The sequence below is a fragment of the Ipomoea nil genome, unplaced genomic scaffold, assembly GCF_001879475.1.
Source record: "Ipomoea nil cultivar Tokyo-kokei standard unplaced genomic scaffold, Asagao_1.1 scaffold2761, whole genome shotgun sequence".
NCBI classification, from domain to species: Eukaryota; Viridiplantae; Streptophyta; class Magnoliopsida; order Solanales; family Convolvulaceae; genus Ipomoea; species Ipomoea nil.
Genome location: NW_017619189.1, coordinates 807,941 through 829,302, shown reverse-complemented (window position 1 = coordinate 829,302; position 21,362 = coordinate 807,941). Strand labels below are relative to the sequence as shown.

At 34.7% G+C, this 21,362-nt stretch overlaps 2 protein-coding genes across 2 annotated transcripts; one reads left to right on the top strand and one right to left on the bottom strand.

Annotated features, from left to right (window-relative positions):
- The first annotated feature begins 240 nt into the window (after positions 1 to 240).
- Positions 241 to 7,345, top strand: LOC109157143 (E4 SUMO-protein ligase PIAL2-like). The gene is made up of 16 exons (XM_019305040.1): positions 241 to 532; positions 1,082 to 1,154; positions 1,638 to 1,703; positions 2,769 to 2,834; positions 2,951 to 3,033; positions 3,311 to 3,362; positions 3,479 to 3,550; positions 3,839 to 3,906; positions 4,025 to 4,073; positions 4,204 to 4,288; positions 4,380 to 4,481; positions 4,781 to 4,832; positions 5,055 to 5,106; positions 5,346 to 5,462; positions 5,538 to 6,284; positions 6,565 to 7,345. Exons 1-16 carry the CDS (start codon positions 333 to 335, stop codon positions 7,180 to 7,182), a joined length of 2,502 nt encoding a protein of 833 aa, XP_019160585.1. The 5' UTR covers positions 241 to 332; the 3' UTR covers positions 7,183 to 7,345.
- Positions 7,346 to 16,256: 8,911 nt separating this feature from the next.
- On the bottom strand, positions 16,257 to 20,954 carry LOC109157077 (probable WRKY transcription factor 43). The gene is made up of 2 exons (XM_019304956.1): positions 20,351 to 20,954; positions 16,257 to 16,810 (listed from the first exon to the last, which is right to left on the bottom strand). The coding sequence occupies exons 1-2, from the start codon at positions 20,740 to 20,742 to the stop codon at positions 16,633 to 16,635; spliced, it is 570 nt and encodes a 189-aa protein (XP_019160501.1). The 5' UTR covers positions 20,743 to 20,954; the 3' UTR covers positions 16,257 to 16,632.
- Between the last annotated feature and the right edge of the window lie 408 nt (positions 20,955 to 21,362).

Here is a 21,362-nt window from a genome sequence, read left to right as displayed (position 1 = left end):
CAGGTTATGCCTTATGCATATTCCAATGAATAGTTACAGACATCCCCACACGCCAAGCACACATTGATTTTTTTTTTTTTTTTTTATTTTTATTTCGGTAAATATTCTTGTCCCAACTTATCATTCACTGTATTACGTTATAAATGATCCATTTTAGGCAAAAGATTTCTCCTTTCATCCCCACCCCTTTCTTTGTTACTTAGATTATAGTCTTAAAAGGTATTAAGCGTTTAGGACAGCTTCTTTACGTGCATCCTGCTCTACTTTTTCCTCTAAACAGTAAAGTAAACACTCCACAAACTCCAAACAAACACCACTGTGTTGCTCGGAAAATGGCCGGAACGGCGGTAAATCATCCGTTGTCACTGACGCCGGGAGCCTACGCCAGCGGCGGTGGAGGCAATGCTGCAAAGCTACCGTGTGTGAACCCGTGCAGCATATCAGCCATCGCTGATCGGCTAGCTAAACTCGCATGCAACCAGCCGCTAAACGACGTCGTAGAGTTCTACAAGCTCTGCATATCTCTCTCCAAGTATCCACTTTTTTTCTAATTTTCTGTACAAGAGCACGCTTCTTCTGTTTCTAATACTCGATTGGGATCTTCTATACTTTGATGTTAACTGTGTACCACGGATTTTGATTTTTGATTTGTTTTTGGGGGTTTTCCCTCTTTGTCACTTCTGAGTTCTGTCAATACATATTTACTTATATAAAATTTTAGAAAGAGAATTTTCAAACCTGCTAAAAATTTTAATTTGTTCATGTGAAGCACATATCTATATATGACCAAGACGTGGGTTAGTGGGTACTAGGCAGTTTAATGAGTATTTTGATGAATATGAGGTTTATATGAGCTTGTATGTAAAACACATTATGTTGATTAGGTCCTTCACACCTTCTGAATTGAAGAACATGAAGCTTAATTCTTGATAATATATATAGTATGATATGATAGTGAATTCTTAAATAAGATAGAGGATCACACCTACTATGCAATTCCCAGAAGCAAGAAACGGTCATTCTGCTGAATTTTTAATTCGCTCCCATTTGGTGTTACTGACTGGAAATTTGGTAATTACAGGGGTATCGATGATGCTATTGCAAGCCATGAGGTTCCAACTAAAGCTCCAGATTTGCCTTTACTGTTGAAACAGGTACCTTTGAATGGAAGTTAAAGTTGTGGTCTTTATCTTACTTTATGGAATTGTCTTGCAAGGACTTGTTATTTTCTGATTTTGGAGTTTCCCATTTAAACTCGTCAAGTTGAAAATGGAAGAAAAAAATAAATGAGAAAGGACTCATAAATTCTATCAATAATACCTTGAAAATAAAACTCTGTGGAAATCCTTTCTTCTCAATTCTCATAAATGCTCCCTTCATTCTCAAAATTCTATAAAAAGTTGATGAATACATAATGCCTCTGCCTTCCAATTGAAAACTTCACTGCACCCATTGGCTGAACTTCCGTAGTAGAAGCTTAATACTAATATCCATGTACATTATTTCTCTTAAATTTTTGTCTATGAGGAACTTTATTTTAATCGTAATGTTTCATTTTTATATTGTCATGTTTGCACAAAATTGAACCCATTATGAAATGTAATATCTTTTTATCTCCAAATGACCCATGATTACAGGTGTGTTGTCACAGAAATGAGCCATATGCGCTAGCAGCTGTTATGGTTCTAATGCTTTCTGCTAAAGTAATTCCTAAATACCAGTTAAATCTTACTTCCAGATGACAAGATTCAGTAATCAATGCTCTTTTCATTTTTTTTGCCTGCCATGACCTGTACGTGCAAGATATGGTCTGTCTTTTGTACTTCATTTTATCAACTTGACAGACTGCCTAATCCTTTGACTCTTATCACACTAGTAAATAAAATAGCTTTGGCTGCCTGTTCTATTGCTTGAAGTTCTACCCAAGTGGAGGTCTTCCAGGTTTTTACCTAACTATATGGTATTCATGAGGTTGTCTTCTCCAGGATATGAAAGGTTGTAGAACAGGGACTACATGGAGAATTGCAGACAAGAAAAATAGGATATTTGTAGATATCACATGCACAAGATAATTTTGATCTAGCTGCTAGCATTGCGTTGAGTGACTTTGTCTTGTTGACTGTTTTTGTCTTCATAAACTAGCAATAGAAAGCTAGTTACCAATACCGATGGCTTCAAAGGTGAAATTGTTGGGTAAAGTGCCAATATCTAAGAAATAAGGTTTCATGTTATTTGCTTGCTACTATTATTAGAGCAACTGAGCAGTGATCCAGCCTTGATACAAAAATGCCTATGCTGGCTAAAGTCTCTGCTGGATACTGGATAACATAAATGAATTCTTAATGGAGAAGCGTGACTCTTCTTGCACTAACCAGAAATAGCATTCCCACTTGATAAAATGACCAGTACCGTCCGGGATCTTGAAAGTAAACAACATCCTATTTATATGTTAAATAAAGTATTTTGTTTATCTAATTGATGATAATTTCATGTTTGGACTGGTTATTACATACTGAAAAATTGGAGAATATGTAAACAAAGCTAGCTAGGAAAGTTGAAAACTTTATCCATGTGCATTCAGATCTTCTTAACTTTTGGTATCTTAAATGTCACTTGGGATGTTCATTCTCAATTACACTCTTGGTTTGAAATCCTGCTAATGTTGTCTGACTTTGAGATGTTGATTCTTAATTGTAACATTAGTTGGACTTCTTGTCAACACTAGCCAACTATCTCTTCAACTCCTTTGAACTGGTTCCTATTTGTAGAATGCTTGCAGTAGTGGGTGGTTCTTGGACAGAGATTCCAAAGAGCTTCACTGTCTTGCAAATGAGGTTAATGAATTTTATTTTTTTAAAACTAATTTTTCTAATTCGTATGTTTCTCTATCTCATATTATAAAGTGTTCCCCTTTTGTTTTACTTTGTTTTATTTTTATTTACATCTGCAGATATCTAGCTACTTCTGCAGCACAACAGATTTCGAAAGTGCATGTACTGGTTCTTCATCCATGATCTCAAGAATCATGTCAAGGCAGGAATTTTGCCACTCTTTTCTTGTGTTATAGCTTGAATGTGTTACATTGTTTCTAAATATTTGAATTGCAATAATTTTTGATAACTCATTGAGCTCATAGATAAATTTTGTAATTGCTACTGAATTCTGATAGTTAGATTAACAGGATTTGCTTTAGCAAAGAATGTTGTCTTTTTCCTTTTCTTCTGAGTTGTGATGCTATACTAAAAATGTGCTTATCTGTGATGAGTGGTTTTTTCTGTACAATGTTACTGAAGAAATTTTGTACGGACAGATTCTTTCCAAAAATGAGGATGGGCCACATACTTGCCTTTTTGGAAATGAAGGTATTTATATTGTGTTTTCATGTGTTTCTTTTTTCGCTTTGTTTAATCCAACCCCACCCCGTGGTGTTGGTTCAATCAGTTTGAACTAATGCAATTTTTACTTTTCCAAATTGTAGCCTGGATTTGGTACATTGGTGTATGACTTTCACATATCGGAGAACACGAAATCTTCTCCAGAAGCTGAAATAGTATGCACCTCCTCCATAGATTTGAAATCATGATTAAATTTGTAATATCTCAAATGAGTTTGTGAAATAATTCTTGATTTAGTCTAGGTGCTTTCCCTTATAATAAGTATCCATGTTCCCCGCGAGGAGAGGAATAGCTAATTCTATCATTTCAGTAGTTGCATTTGTTTAGATATCATATGAGTTTCTTTTCTCCACTTCTCATTATTTGTTTGAAAAAGTGATTAAATGTGAAACATACTGACATTTGGGTTGCAGCTCATATTCTTTTTCCCTTTTTGCTTGCAGAGATTACTTGTTGCTCATTTAGATACTATAGAGACATCATCATGTCTCATAACACCCCCTAATGTGAAGTACGAAACCCTTCTCCATATTCTTTCTGACTAATTGCATACTCTGTTAGTGATTCTCTTATAGAATATCGTATTATGTGACTCTGCTCTGACAGTCTTTCTTGTTTCGTTTTTGCAGCTTTCTCCTCAATGGGAATGGAGTTCCAAACCGAAACAATCTGTCAATGGTATGTTGCATTGACCACGATTCCACGAAGCATTGTTATAAGCATATAAGTAATCTCTATTGGCAGTGCAATTTCTGAAAAGTTGTATTTCCTTTTTTATTTTATTTTATTTATTGTTTGTCTTTTCTAGGATACCGGACCTCAAATTCCAACACCTTTGTCAAGTATGCTTAACAACGGAGTCAATCTTCTTCAAGTTGTGGGCGAGTTTAATGGTGGGCTCAGAAAAACTTTCCTGCAATATCTGACTTGTTGTTAATGTTGTTGAATTGTTAAAAGGCTTACTATTTACTAATTATTGTGAAGGAAGTTACATTGTTGTCATCGCCTCTATGAGTATGATGTCAACCCCAGACTCCGCTGCACTTCCAGATTATGTGCAACCCGCATCTGCTTCAGTTGATCCAGGTATGCATAAAATATTTTTTATGGTTATCTATACGACTATACTTGGATATCATGGCCAATGGGTGATGGGTTTGTTTATTTGAAAGAAGAGCAATAGCACATAACATATATTTTGATTGATACACACCTATGATGCACCGAAACTTTTAGCTATGAGCATTTCTATGTATCTATGATCCATTATACTAGTTGGAAATGCGTGTATTTCATCAGTCCTATACAACACACACATTTCTTATTATGCTCCAACAGAATTGAAAAAGTAGTACTAATGATTTTGGTTATTTCCACTAATGTAGACTGTGAGTTAATAGAAGGGCCATCAAGAATATCCTTGAATTGCCCCATAAGGTTTGCTATTCTCCTCCGTTGCTTCTTCACGCTCTTACATAGCACTTAAGATTAAACAGCTTATCATTGTTGTTATGTGTATATTTTTGTAACGATTAACTGAAGTTTTGGGTATTTTCAGTATATATATCTTCACTTTCTAGTTTCTACTGTAAAGAGAAGAGTCTTAGTTTTGAACAATATATAAACATTCTGCTGATAGCTTTGTCTTTGATTTTATAGCTTCAAACGCATCAAGACTCCTGTTAAAGGCATTTCATGTAAACATCTCCAGGTAATTGCTGTAAAATGTGTATTAATATTAACATAAACCCGAAAGATATCATGTATACGATGCTTATATTTTATCCTGTTGGGTTGGAAAATGCTTATATGTGCAGTCCGTCTTTAGGTTATTTTGGCTATTTTGTTGTTTTCATTTTTTATATTTTATTTATGACAAAAGGAATTAGTTTGATGAAGCAAGAAAGCATTATGAGCTAACCCAGAATGCTTTGCTTATTTCACCAACAGTGTTTTGATTATGAGAATTATCTCGACATGAATACAAGAAGACCATCATGGCGTTGTCCTCATTGTAATCAACATGCCTGCTTCCCTGAAATCCGCATTGATCAAGATATGGCCAAGGCAAGTAAAATTATATCCATCTATGTTTTTGCTTGGCGCGTTTTCTTCTCTGTGGTAACAAATTTTCTCTCATAGGTTTTGCAAGAAGTTGGGGAGAACATCAATGATGTGATCATCTCTTCGGATGGTTCATGGAAGGCAATCATAGAACCCGATGATGACGATCAGAGGCCACCAGATAAACCCACCGATTTTTCAAAGGATAAAACTTTGCAGCCGAATCTTACAGATATAGATGATGCAACATATGTGGTGGGTGCGGGAATGACTGGAGACCATATAGCTTCTTCCTTGGCCACCTGCCAAAATCAACCACCTGATACTAATAATCCAAGTGAGGATTTCTGGTCAAGAGTTCTTCGCTCCACGTATGGATCGGGGACATCTAGCTCTATGTTAAATATACATATTGGCGGTGCTTCTGAGCCCACTCCAACAAGTTCGATGCCACCGCCAATTATAATTGATGATCATATTCCAGCGTGTGTCATGGGGCAAGGTGGAGTTTCTTCTCCCAATACTATGCCGGCACAACAGTACCAATTCGCAAATTCGGCTGCCAACCAATCAGCAGTTAGGCATGCAGTAGGTAGAATACCAGTTGCAGTTCAGGCCCTTCCTGCCCAGGTGCCCTATTCCGTGCCTCAACAGAGACCAGTAAATAGTAGTCCCACGCCAGCTTCTCAGCATTCTCCTGTCGCATCGATGATGAATATTGACACAGTTCATAGTAGCCATGTAAGGCAGCAACAGTTCTTGAGATCGAATTCAAATATGCACCAAGCATCACAAATACCGTCATCAACGTCAACAAGCATGCCAGTAAGTTTCTCGGTTACTAGTTCTATTCAGTTCTTTTGGGTGACGAGAGAAACCCACAGCCACTACTCAGCCTAGGTTTCCCATAGCTGACTGGCTCAAACCAAGAGGGTTGGGATTCGAACTTGTAAACTTGTGGTTACAAGTTCGTATCCTTAGCTATCTTGACGAAGGAGGAGGCTGTTTGGGCTCGCGTTCCTTTTTCATTGCATGATAATATTTCAGTATAGTATGGTTATATATGGCTCTTTCTCATTTGATTTCTATGTTGGAATGCTGGCAGCCGGGGTATTCTTCTGGTTCTGTTCGCCCGGCTCACCCACCCGGTTCTGGTCAACCTTTCAGAGCACCCTCGGGATTTACAACTGAACGATCAAACACTAATTGGCAGACACTTCACGCCACGAGTCAACCCCAAGGTATTGCTCAACCATCTCCGGCTAGTTTCTCTCGAAGTCCTTTCCAAGCCAGTGGTCAGGCAAGAGGCGTCGTTAACAGCCAACATAATAATAAGTCGAGGGAAGCTGCCCTGCGCACTGCCCAAGTGGCAAAACCCATTCAACTGTCTCCAACTCTACCTCCTCTTTCCATGAACCCTAATGCAGCATCCCGGGAATCATTGGCAAATGACCAAATGAGGGTTGGAAATATAGGAGGAGGCCATGCCGCACCAGTGGATTTACTGTCAGGGGATCAAAACTGGCGCCCAACCGGGCGCATGCGTGGAAGCCTATCGGGACAAGCCTATTCTGATGCTCTGAACCAATACATAATCCGGCCAGTGCAGCAAGCTCAAGCTGCAAGATCACCCACCGCAATCTCGCCACAACTGCAAACCATAATAGCTAAGCGAGCCACTCCCACACCTCCTGTAACAAATCAGCCATCTACAATGCAGTAGACCATATACAGGTTGGCTAATCTAGCCATGTATGTATGAAGTAGTGTATGAAAATGTATGGTTTATTTCTAGTGTGGTTAGTAATCGTTTGTTCATAAATTATGTAATCCCAAGTGATCAATATGAATGAAAGCGGCAGGTAAGAGAAATTGCAATTCTGGTAGTTTGGTTTATAAATCAATCCAACACAATAATGAACTAGAAATTAAAATAATAAGAGATAAAAAAATGTGTGATTTAAGGCTCTATTTGGCGCATTCAATGGGAATTGAAGTTCATCTTTATATTAATGATAAGCAGGTTTTAACCAAGGAAGACTTTTGAAATTAAGAAACTGTTTGATAGTTAGAAGTTAGAACCTTTGGCGTCAAAAGAAGTAAAAAGAAGTTCCGGAGAGTTTATAAAGCATTCTTTATACGTAAAAAGGAGTTTCGGAGAGTTTTTTTTTGGTTCTTCCATGTTTTCCTCTCTCAATCGTTATACCATGGATCATGGTTCATACTGCACTATGGACCCTGGTTCATGTGTTTGTGTTTTGTGTTATCACTTTTTGTGTCTTACGTTATGAAGTTTTGTACCTTATGAGTATGAATTTTGTACCTGAAACAAATTAGTAATTGTGTCTTATGTTATTAATTTTTGTGTCTTGCACTCGTGTTGTGAAATTTTGTGCCTATAAACACAATTATGTACTTCGTACTTAAATCAAATTTGAAAAATAATGTGTATCCATGTATGTGTCTTGTATTATGATTTTTTGTGTATTGTGTTATGAAATTATGTAACTTACGAGTATGAATTCTGTACCGTCTTTTCAATCTAGTTGTTGGGTCCATAATGCTGTGTTATATGTCTTGTCTTGTGATTTTTTGTGTTTTGTGTTATGAAATTTTGTAGCTTTCGAGTGTTAATTTTGTATCTCGTTACTTCAATTCATGATCTATAAATCTATAATGCTATTTGGATCCTGATACATGATATAAATTGCCTTCCTCTCTAATCTCTATGCTCCGTTTATTTAAGCATATTTTTTGGAGTCACCATTTGTGTTCGTCTTGGTTACGATCTATCTAAACCTATTTTTCGGAAATTCATAGCCAATTGTGTAGGATAACTTTATTGTTTGCATATGTTAAGGGGAGTTAATACCATCTGGAGTCTGACGAGTACAGTGATTTTGTCATGTTTAGTCCTAAATTTTCAAATTGACCACATGTGGTTCTTTGACTTTCAAATTGTTACCATCTGTGGTCCAAGTTAACCAGCAATGTTTCAACTATCAAATTTTAACCTAGATGTGGTCCTTCTAGGAGGACCACAGCTAGTCACATTCTGAAAGTTGAAGGACCATAAATGGTTTACTTGGACCATGGATGGTAACAATTTGAAAGTCGAAAGGACCACAACTGGTCAATTTAAAAGTTTAGAACTAAACGTGGCAAAATCAATATACTTGGGACTCCATATGGCATTAACTCTGTTATGGGTATATTTGAAATTTTAAAAAATTCTTTGGGAAGTTTAAACCAACTACCAACTAAATGCTTGAATAGTTGTCCAAAAATTTAATTGTTATGTTTTCAAGTAATGCCAAACTGTTAAAAGGAAAACAGAATAGAGAGAAAATGAATAAAAGGGGAATCTCTTATTCATTCATCTGTCTGTCATCATACAACCACAACACCTCTATATATAGAATACGAACGTAACGGAAGATATAATGGAAACATAAATACAGAAACCGTTACAACTGTTATACAATCTATAATAATGTCCACATAATGATATATTTATAACACTCCCCCTTGGACATTATTTGTCTATGACCTTGCCTCGTTAAAAACTTGTTAGGAAAACCCCGTGGGAAAAATCTAAACAAGTACAGGTATATGGATAGAATAGAATACATTCATGCATGGCTCGTTAAAAACTTCAATAGGAAAATCACGTGGGATAAACCTAGTTGAAGAAAAGAGTACATGATATATGTAAAAACATATATTGTATTGGTCACATCGTTAAAAACCTTAACTTAAGATAACCATGTGGGAAAAACTTAGTTAAGGAAAAAGAGTACAACCATGAGCCTTCAAGGCATAATCGACATAATCTTCAGGATTTTAGAGCTTGTCTACTGAAGCAATTATTTTGCAACATTTTTCCATTTACATTATTATATCATACTCATGCATCGTTAAAAACCACACTAGAAAACCCAATGGGAGAAAACTGGTGAGGAAAAGAGTACATGATATTTATGTATTTATGTGTTGCAAATAGTGTGCAACTGTTAGTCTTTTATGACTTAATCTTCAGGATTTTACGTCCAATCTTCCGATTGATTCGAGTAAACGTACTTCCTGTTGTGTTGCAAATAGTGAGCAACTGTTAGTTTTTTATGACTTAATCTTCAGGATTTTACGTCCAATCTTCCGGATTGATTCGAGTAAATGTACTTCTCGTTTTTCCTGAAGATAACAATCTTCAAGTTCTACATGATAAAATATATATCCAAAATTTTAGAAATGGATTAGTCAAATCTTCTAGATTGTCACTAGAGTGAATATCTTGCACAATAATTTTGAGACTCTTCTGGAGCTCGTATTGGTTGAATTTTGACACTATATATGCTTTGTCAAATATTCTTTTAACATAGTCATTATTATTTGTGCAACTCAAGTGTTATTGTCCTCATTTGGGACATTGGTGGTAATTTATTATTTAACCAGTTTGAAATTTTGGCATCACGGGGATCAAACATATATAATGGCCAATACCCAAACTGCCTATCAAAGTCTTACATTTGTTTCTCATATAAATGCCAAACTCTTTTGTAACTCGGAATATATATTAAACATTATTCCAATATTTCATTGTAGGAGGAGTCCTAGATGTTGCTAGCAATTATTTTATCGCAAATATCATGTCTTATGGAACTTCTGGTTCTAAACGATGTTCTAACGGCAAATGAAGTAAAAGACTGTTAAGGTATTCTTACCGAGTCTAAACGGTTCCTTATCTACTTCAAGAGATTATTAGGCAACCTATAGCTCGACAAAACCATGATACTTAACCATATAGATAAATGAATGAAATTCAAAGGAAAAACTCGATCTTCAAGTCGAGATAAAACTTAGCTTTCCCAAGCTTTTGTTTCAAAAACTCTGTCTTTAGACATGAACTGATATCATCAAGCTCTTTAGATATTTCATTGATGCTTATACTATCAATATTGACTGAGATAATAAATAAGTCCATTTATCAACTCTTTATTGAGCACATAATGGTACATATTATTCCTTCTACATGAGTTAACCCCATTCACAACTCTTTAAAGAGTAAATAATGGCACATAATAATACTAAATAAATCCTCATTTCGAGAATTATAAATCCATCCGGGATTTCTCAAAATAAATTTAACTGCATATCTAAATTTATTATTCTACCAATTGTATTATGTAGTGGAACTTGATGCCATTTACCGTGAGAGAGTATATTTGATTAAAATCAATTAAGGGTCTCCGCGTGAACCCATAGGCTACAAACTCGCTTCATATCTTATCACTTCGTTATTCTTATTTCTCTTTCATGCACACACCCATTTGTAACCTTCAGGGTTAACGCTCAACAGTGTAATGTTATAAAGAGAATTTATTCATTTTAGCGAGTCGAGCTATGCCTTAATTGCTCCTTTATATGTTAAATAGTCATGACACTTCCGGTGCCTAACTCTGGATCCAGATTATCAACGAGCAATTTGTAATGGCAATTGTGTTATCGACAACTATAACCTTTTTATAAATGTCTCCCATATTTGTAAAAGATAATGGCAATTTTCTAAAATAACCAGATTCTAGACATTTCCCAAAGATATTTTGATCTGGTCGTTCTACATCCCTAGTATTACGTTTGTTTGGTGCTGTAACACCCCGTGTTACGGCCTTTAAACCCGAATTAATTATTTAATTAATTCCATTAATAATAATTAAAAAGAATTTAATTTGATTAGAAATCCCTTTAATTAATTAATATGGTCCACCACGGATCGTGGACCATTGCCTACACTAGAGTTATAAGCCCATTAGAAATAAAGAAAGTCAACATTTTACTAATCAGATCCTAATTAGGAATCCTAGGCCTACACATCTATTAGGAATAAAGAAAGTATACCTTTACTATTCAGATTATGGTTATGATTCTCTTTAATTAATTAATATGGTCCACCATGGACCATGGACCCTTATCCCTAAAACAAGTCCTTAGTCCTATAAGGAATAGAATTAGTAAACCCATACCATTCAGACCCTAATTAGGACTCCTAAATATATATATAAGGACATAGGAGGCACCTAGAAGTCACACCACAATAGATATCACCACACAAGAATTCCCAAGGGACTCCCCACTACCAAGCCTAGGGAGATCAAAACGGATGGAAATCTTAGGGAAGAACCTTAATAGCCAAGGGATGATTAATTAAGGCTAAGAGGTAACCCATGTCTCAACAAAACCTATTTTCCTTGCTATAATTATCTTCTTTGGCCTCCTCTCTATACTTGTGTCTTGATAAATCGTTTATCATATTGATGATATGTTCTTGATAATTGTGAGATAATTTTATGTGTGATCTTGATGATGATAAGAGATTCTTGATGATTATGTGATATTATTGATGAATCTTGATGTCTTGGTAATTAAAAGATGAACTATGATTTTATTGATTTGAATATGATTAGAGCCCTAGGTTAAAATTGGGAATTTCGTATTGTGTTATTCTTGGTATAATTGGGTGGGATTTCGCATGTTCGGATGTTGATTATGTTTAGAAGTCATGATAGGATATGTGCTATATGATTCTTGCTTTTGATCCGTTAATTGTCTATGTGGTGTCATCAATTGCGTTTAAAAGTGTCTAAGCTGGTTTCGGGTTCCACAAAGGATCCCGGGACGAAATTATGATGAATGAGTCAGTGGGGGGTAGGTGGGGGTGGGGGAACCCACCACCTACCCGCTGCCCAAAAGGGAACTGCCCGGCAGCGGGCAGCCACCGGGCAGCCGGCTACTCGCTGCCCGGAACAGTGCCCATCGGCGGGTGACCCCCACCCACCGGCTACCCACTGGTCCATGCCCCACCTCGGACCCCGGCTTCCCCGTTTGATGTCCCCCATTCCCCGTGGTGTCCCAACGGACCCCGTTTGTCGTGCTTGAGTCTAGTTTAATGTTTCGGGTACCGTTCGTAGGATAAAAGAGTCTTAGGAATTGCATGCTAGTTGAATCGGTAATCCGTCGACCTAGGTGAAAGTCGTATGAACCCCTTAGGGCGATTCTTAGTATGTGAATGATCACACGTAGGCTTAATTATATGTCTCCCCCTTCCCTATGTGCTATTACTTGTTATTATGTGCTATTGTGTGTTATGTGATGCATGACCCCAACTTGGTTAAGATCAAAGTGGGCTATACGGGCAGTTGAATGGGCTGAGAACCATCTCAACTGTTAACCAGGTCGGTTAAGACCGGTCAGGTATATGAATATTATATAGGATTGAGGTCCACTATACGGGTAGTTGAATGGGCTGAGAACCATCCCAACTGTTAACCAGACTGGTAGAGACCGGTCAGGTATATAAAGATTATGTATAGGACTGGAGGTCCACATGGACCTCGGTGATATGACCCACCGACCTGGACGCGCCAGGCGGTGTGTAGGGCCAACAAGCCGAGGAAGGCTGTAGTCCACCGACCTGAGTAATCAGGCGGTGTGTAGGGCTACGGCTGACTGCGATCCACCGAGTGATGGGACATCGGTATGTAAGGCCGTAGTCTCCGAGGATCTTCGCCCGCCGACTGAGTTTAGCTCAGCGGTGTGTCGGGCTTGATCCACTACGGTCCATTGTGCGCATCAACGGTGTGTAGGGTCGTAAGTTCCCCCTTGTAAAGGGGATCGCGGTCCACCGACTGGGCGCGTCAGCGGTGTGTCGGATCGTGGTCCGACGTTGAGTTCGTCAGCGGTTCTCAAAGGGTTGGTTGCGATCAACTCCCCTCGTACCACGGTACTGAGGTAGGGTGCTGCGGGGCCGTGTTAATGCTATAAGCATTAACCCTCATGTTCGGGGCATGCGATTGGTCCCATGGCGCCATCAATGATTATGTGATATGAATGATACTTGAATGATGATGTGTTTGAATTGAAAAGTAATCCGTGACCTTAGATGCGTATTCCTTATGATGTTATCTCTACTTAACTGTTTATCATTGACTAATGTGCTTGTCCCTATTTGCTGAGTCTATTCTTGGTTTTAAAGCTAGAGTCTCCTAAGTATATATCTTCCTGCTTCAAAATGATTTTCGTATATATATATATATATATATATATATATATATATATATATATATATATATATATATATCGTATTTCAACGCGTTGGAGTGGGTTACCAGCATCGCTCGCTGAACAGATATATTTGGCTTTCAGGCACAGATGAGTAGATCCCAGAGCGCACTAGAGATCCGAGGCGTAGAGTAGCTAGTTTCCCTTTCGGCCTGCGTGCCATGCTTACGTATTGACATTATTTGAGGATTTTAGTTAGTTAGCTTGTGCACCTGAGTTCTCTAGCTCAGGTGTGGCATAACACCCCATACTCTTATGTTTGATTTCGGGATTTAATGAGGATTTACCTTTATTATATAAGTTTTAAAAGTTTCAAAATTTCGGGGTGTTACAGGTGCACTTATAAATTTTATTAGGGTTTTTTGTCATCTTGACGAACGTCTGCAGGACATAATTGTTCAAGCCTTATTTCAAGAGTGACAATGTTTCTTTACTAGATCTAGTATTATGATTCATATCTTTTTCACCGATAGGTCTCCTACACTTCTGGCGTCAAGGAGTATCGGTAGATATATTTGGTCCATGTTGGGGAAGGTACATGTGACCTAGTCACTCTTTTATGATCGGTATGATCAATAGATGTATTTGACAGATTATTTCCTAATATTGCAAATAGATTAACTTTTGAACTTCTAGTTCAGACTAACTAGTATGTGGATTTAAATAATGAAGATCTTTTAATTTTATGAAATTTCTTGGCATTCCTTCCATTAAAAGCTAGTATATTATCTCCCCCAATGTCGAGAAACAATGATTATATGTATTGATCCCCTATCATGGGCTTTCGGTATTTAATCAATAGACGGAGGTTTCTTTGATAGTTCTTTTAGAGATACGTTGTGGTGGTGATATAAAAATAGACTGCGCAAAAAAAATAACGCAAATAGGAAAATGTTATTTTTGAAATCACGTACTAGGTGAAAAAGAGGTATAATAATCCTTGAGAGATTGATTTGTTTATTAATTTTTGAACTAAATTGTTCTTGACAAAAATAACATTTAATTGCCTAAAATTACTTGCTTAGAAATTTAATTCATGGAAAAACAGAAAACAACTTCAAATTATACCAATTGGCCATTCATAAATATTCATTTTTTAATATATTAAAGATTTATTTTTAACCTACTATAAGGTGCGTTTGGAAAGCAGGAAAATGACTTCTGGAAAATGGTTTCTGGAAAATGAGTCATTTTTCAGAAAACATTTTCCTTTTCCAGTGTTTGGTTGCATTTGGAAAACTGTTTTGGTGTGTTTGGTTCATTTTCTGAAAAATGAGTAGAATAGTATAATTAAATATTTTATTTTGAATTAAAAATTCATTTTATATTTTTAAAACAAAAAAAAAAAAAAAAAAAAAAAATTGGCTTCCGGCGGAACCCAGATTTAAAAAAAAAAAAAAAAAAAAAAATTGGCTTCCGGCGGAACCCAACTGGGTTCACCGGAAACCATAGCTATGGTTTCTGGCGGAACTGGGTTCCGCCAGATTTAAAAAAAAAAAAAAAAAAAAAAAAAATAACGAAAGAGAAAGGCGGAAAACGACTTCCGCCCAAATTTGGCGGAAGTCATTTTCCGCCAAATTGGGCTCATTTTCCCTAGTCAACGGAAAATGTTTTCCGTTGACTGGATTTTCCAGGTGTAGCCAAACACCAAAAACTCGGAAAATGACTTCCAGAAGTCATTTTCCGGGTTTCCAAACATAGCCTAAGTTCATTTTTAGTATGTATACTTAAAATAACCTACGATACACTAAAAATAAACTTTAAAAAAAATCTATAATACATTACAAATGAACGTGCATGTATGACAGTGTTCTACATTGTAATATTGAGTCATTGACTATGGTTCAACATATAATGATTGCCAAATGACCTTTAAGAGTTTTTTTTTTTTTTTTTTTTTTTAAATTCTTATTTAAAAGTTTAATTATTATTTAAAATAAATTATAATTTAAAAAAATTACACTTTTCGTTCTTAAGTTATAGGATAATTATAAAATTCGTCTCTAATTGTTGGTCTTGTTCACTTTTCGTCTCTAAGCTATCATTGTTATTGCACTTTTTGTCTAATTGTTGGAGGTCCTGTTCACTTTTCATCCATTTACTAACAAAACATTAAGGACAAAAAGTGAGCACAAGAAGCTAATAAAATGTTGAAAAATGCAACGCCACTGATAACTTAGGGGCGAAAAGTGAGAAATCAATAATTAGAGACAAATTTTACCATTACAGTATAACTTAAGAACGAAAAGTGCAATTTTTCATTTGAAAAAAACAACAAAAAAAAAAAACAAAAACAAAAACTTCCCAATCAAAGCATTATAGGGGTTTCAACCGTATGAATATGCTATTACCCTTCTTCCACGACCCCCCCCCCCCCCCCCCCCACCCAATAAAGAAAAAGAAAACAAAAAAGAAGTCTTCCCAAACAAAGCATTATAGGGAATATGCTACTACCCTTTTATTAGTTCTAGTTGGGGTTTAATGATGTACATGAACACACCAAGCTAAGGGCAATTTTTAAAAATCAATCAATTAAAAGTAACAATTTTTTTTAATCAAGAAGATGGCGATGAGACCGGTTATATATGAATAGGAACCGCAATTGTCATTACCACTTCCTCCACTACCACTATCGGGATAATCTTTTTTTAAGTTTTGTATATATACAAACAATGTGTAACATATCACACAACATTATATTATACAAATTTATAAACACAACACACACAATACAACAATGAAGAAAGCAGATGCGTGCACATGTCTACTCGATTATATATCAAAGTCCACAAATGTTTAATTTTCATTTGCATGCATGCATGCAATGCATGCTGGTGTCGTCATCTTTAGATTATGGATCAGACTTTAAATATATAAAGGTAAACATGTGTCAACATCTAATGCTTCTCTTTAATTAACTGACAATATAATTTGTGTACACAATCAGAGCATATAATTAAGCATCATCCATCGAGGATTATATTTTGTACATTTAATTTAAGCAGTACGTACGTGCTTATATATTTAATATATATGTTGGGATGGATCATGGATGGGATTAGAATCTGGAGAGAAACTGAAGTTGTTTGAGGAGAGGAGTTAAGGTCTCCATGAGTTTCTCACAAGGATGGTTGTGGATGCCTTCGTAGGTTGTCACCACAATGCTTTTGTCCTTTGAGAGTCGCTGTATCTGTTTCTTCACATTGCACGTGTGGTGCGTGCAACGATAGTAGCTCCTGCATGCATGCATATATGCCAGTCATTAACATACATAACATTATATATATTTCTCTTCATAATAATGATGGTTAGGAAGGGCAAAGTCTAACACCATGCCTCTCGGAAATGTAGCTGGGATAAAGAAATAAAGTTGTGCATTTGCTACTGGTTATAGCTTTTGGTATAGTGATAAACGCTTGCATGATCTAACAAGTGGCATCAGAGCCAGGCCACCAAATAAGAACTGTGCGTTTTAGGCTGGTAAGTGTTGGGGCTGTTCAGTCTAGCACCTTGCTTGCCTTTTGAAAATAAACAAAAACTTGTGTGTGACCGTCTCACGGGTCGGATATTTGATTAATGAGGTCAACGATCTGACCCATTAATCAAAGATTTGACCCATCAATCAAAGATTCGACACGTGAGAGGGTCTCACACAAGTGTTACCCTATTTTATATATATATATATATATATATATATATATATATATATATATATATATATATATATATATATATATATATATATATATATATATATATATAAACTTATTATCTTTCAATAATAATAATAATAATAATAATAATAATAATAATAATAATAATAATAATAATAATAATAATAATAAAGTTTACAAAGTTTGTTTGATATTACACCATTTTCAAGTTTGTTTAATATACCTGGTATGAGTGATATTCAAAATATAGAAACCAAAAAAAGACAACATTTTCTTAAGTGATACAAGATTTCTAAACACATAACATGAACGAAAAACCCCTAAAGATGATCTAGTAAATAATTAAATTAATTAATCCATACCATATACTATATATGTGTTTTTCTTTGAAGTTCCAAATTTATTACTCCGTATTATTGTTTTTTTTTTTTTCATTTATCTAGAAAAAAATTAGGAATTTTTATAAAGGTTATTAATACTTACCTTGGATGAGTGCTACTGCACATATAGAAACCAAAATATAGATTAGACATAGGCCATAGTTTATCCGTCAGTTTTGACTTTTTTGACCACTATTAATTTTTTAACTTGGTTAAATAACTAATATGAGTGTTTAATTAATTAATTGTTTGTAACAGCTTATTGCTCCAAAATGTTAAAATTCAAAAAGCTCTCAAAATAGTTTTTTTTGATCAACTTTTTGAGAAAGTCATTTTGCATGTAATGCTATCAGCTAATATGCCAAACACCTTTCTGCAATCAGCTAATATGAATTAAGAGTAAATACCACCTATAGTCCCTCGAGTTTGGTGGCATCGCTATCAATGGTCCCTAACTTCTGTAATTACCATCCGTCATCCTCCGAGTTGTCAAAAGTTACCTTCTAGCGTCCTTCCGTTACTTCTTCCCGTCTTAGCCGTCAAAATGAAGGGTAATATTGTCATTTGACTTATACAAAAAGAGCTAATACCAGTCAAGGTCCCTCGAGTTTGGTGGTTTGGCCATCTTTAGTCCCAAGTTTCGCTGCATCATATTCCATTATTTTCCTTCTTCCATATTCTCTTCTTCAAATGTATTATTATTACTATTATTTATAGTTATTATTAAATTCTTATTATTATTACTATTATTTAAAGTTATTATTGTTATTATTAAATTCTTATTATTATTGTTATTGTTATTATTATATTATTAGCACTAAATTATTATTATTATTATTATTATTATTGTTATTATTATTATTATATTCATATTATTATTATTGTTATTGTTATTATTAAATTATTACTAGTAATTCACCCGCGCGATGCACGGGAAAAATTATGTTATTATAAATATAAATAAAAAATAGAAAAACTAAATTATTTTAAATTATTTAATATAATAATATTTTTGAGCTTCCATTGGTCAAGTATTTATTATTTTTATAGAATACAAAATTACAATTAAAATTAAAATTTTGTATGGTTAATATAATCTCTAATTATGTGCATATTCAAATAAACTTATAGAGAGAATTTACATAATTACATTGATTTATTCTTTAATTGTATTTCATCTATATTATAATTTTCACAATAGAATAATAATTAAGATAATTACATTTGGAAAGAAAATTTCAAATTTTGTATGTGTAAATTTAAACTCTAATTGAACACATTTTTTATATGATTATTATATAATATATAGCTATTTTATTTTTTAAATGTTGTGTTTTTTTTTTTTTTTTTCACAATACGAATAATAACTAAGATAATTACATTTGGAAAGCAAATTTCAAATTTTGTATGTGTAAATTTAAACTCTAATTGAACACATTTTTTTATATGATTATATAATATATAAGTATTTTATTTTTCAAAAGTATATTTTTTATATGATTATATAATATATAGCTATTTTATTTTTTAAATGTTGTGCCTTTTTTTTTTTAATAATAATAAACGATGTTGTGGCATTAATTGTAGCATTAATTATTTCCCAAATCATATAACTTTATTATATAAAGGATTATTATTATTATTATTATTATTATTATTATTATTATTATTATTATTATTATTATTATTATTGTTTATTGTTATTATTATTTTTTTAAATTATTGTTATTATTATTGTTATTGGTGTTGTTGTTGGTGTTGTTTTTGTTGTTGTAGAAATGTACAAATGCTATTATTATTATTATTATTATTATTATTATTATTATTATTATTATTATTATTATTATATTCATATTTTTATTGTTATTGTTATTGTTATTGTTATTATTATTATTATTATTATTATTATTATTATTATTATTATTATTAAATTCTTATTATTATTACTATTATTTATTGTTATTATTATTATTATTATTAAATTATTAAATTATTATTATTGTTGTTGTTGTTGTTGTAGAAATGTGCAAATGCTATATAGGATGCGTGTATTTAATAAAATCAGAAAATTAGAGAAATAAAAATATGGAGGAATGGAAACATGGAAAATTGAAAAAATGGAGAAGGAAAACTAGAAAAATGGAGAAAGAAAACTGGAGAAATGGAAAACTGAAAATGGAAAAACAGATAAATGAAGTAAACGACCCCTATACATTTGTAAATTTTCTTTAATATTGTATAGGAGAAGAGGGAGTTCGAGTTGGAAGTTGAGAAAGCACCAACTTTCTTTAATTTTTTGGCCAAGTTTGGGACTAAAGATGGCCAAACCACCAAACTCGAGGGACCTTGGCTGGTATTAACTCTTTTCGTATAAGTCAAATGACAATATTACCCTCAATTTTGACGGCTAAGACGGGAGGAAGTAATGGAAGGACGCTAGAAGGTAACTTTTCACAACTCGGAGGATGACGGATGGTAATTACGGAAGTTAAGGACCATTGATGGCGATGCCACCAAACTCGAGGGACCATAGGTGGTATTTACTCTATGAATTAATTAAAGACTTAAACACACTAACTCAATCAGCTAACAACTATTTACCAAACATCCCATATGAATTAATTAAAGACCTACTCCTAAAAAGTGATCTAGTAATTAAATTATATTATTCTATTTTGTTATTAATAAAAAATTTTGAGAATGGTAGGTTATTAATAATTACCTGGGATGAGTGCTATTTTTGACAGATTTCTGGCCATATTTTCTCCATTTATACCCATCATCAAGAATATCCTCAGTGCTCCGTGTATGAAACGCAACCCTCGGCGGAACATATTTCTTCCTCTTCCCTTTATTCTTCTGAACGTAGTTTTCACCTTCCCGCCTAGCCGGCGCCGGCGCCGGCATTTGGTCCATGCAACCGGAGAGAAGCCCAACCCAGTCAATACTATCAGACCCAACAACAGAGCTCTGAATTGGCAAATGGCTCAACATTATTGAAGGGTTATGCTCCACTAGTGAAGTCGAGGGAAACGAGAAGAGGTCTTGGATATTAATGTCGTTTGGCAACAACGCCGGCGGCAGAGACGGCGGCGGCGGATCTTCTCCTTCCATCAACGTATAGCAAAATTAAAGGTGAATTGGAGGGGGAATTGATGAATGGAATATATGTTGGTAAGTTGAGAATTTACGTGTGATTAATAGTTATGGTGGAAAGAGGTAGGTGTTAGGCGTTGGGCCAACAGTTTGATGATGTTCATGCGAGGAAGAAATTAATGAAAGATTTATTAATGTTGTTGTTGTTGTGAGACAACGTAGAGATAAGGAAGGATGTATGTAAGGCATGTTTGGCTAGCTTACCTTAGCTTGCATCCCTTGATAAAGGCTAACTACATTTTACCTACTAAATCTTGTTCAACTGCCTTGTAAGACAAAGCCCACATGGTTCATTAGATTGCCCCGCCATTTCATATACATAAATCATCTACTACACTTCAACTCTCATCACCTTCTTATTCTTAACAATTGTTTTTTCAATTACCTTACGGTCTGATAACATCACTGTTATATATCTTCCAAAAGGAAAGTTTCTGCTGGTTCAAAAATTTCACTGCAACGTAACATAACTATATATCTTTTTGGTACATAATAAGATGACGAGAGAAACCTATCATTACTATACGAATATGTGTACTGTGTACTGAGTACCATCATTGCTTTGTAATCCTAGTCAG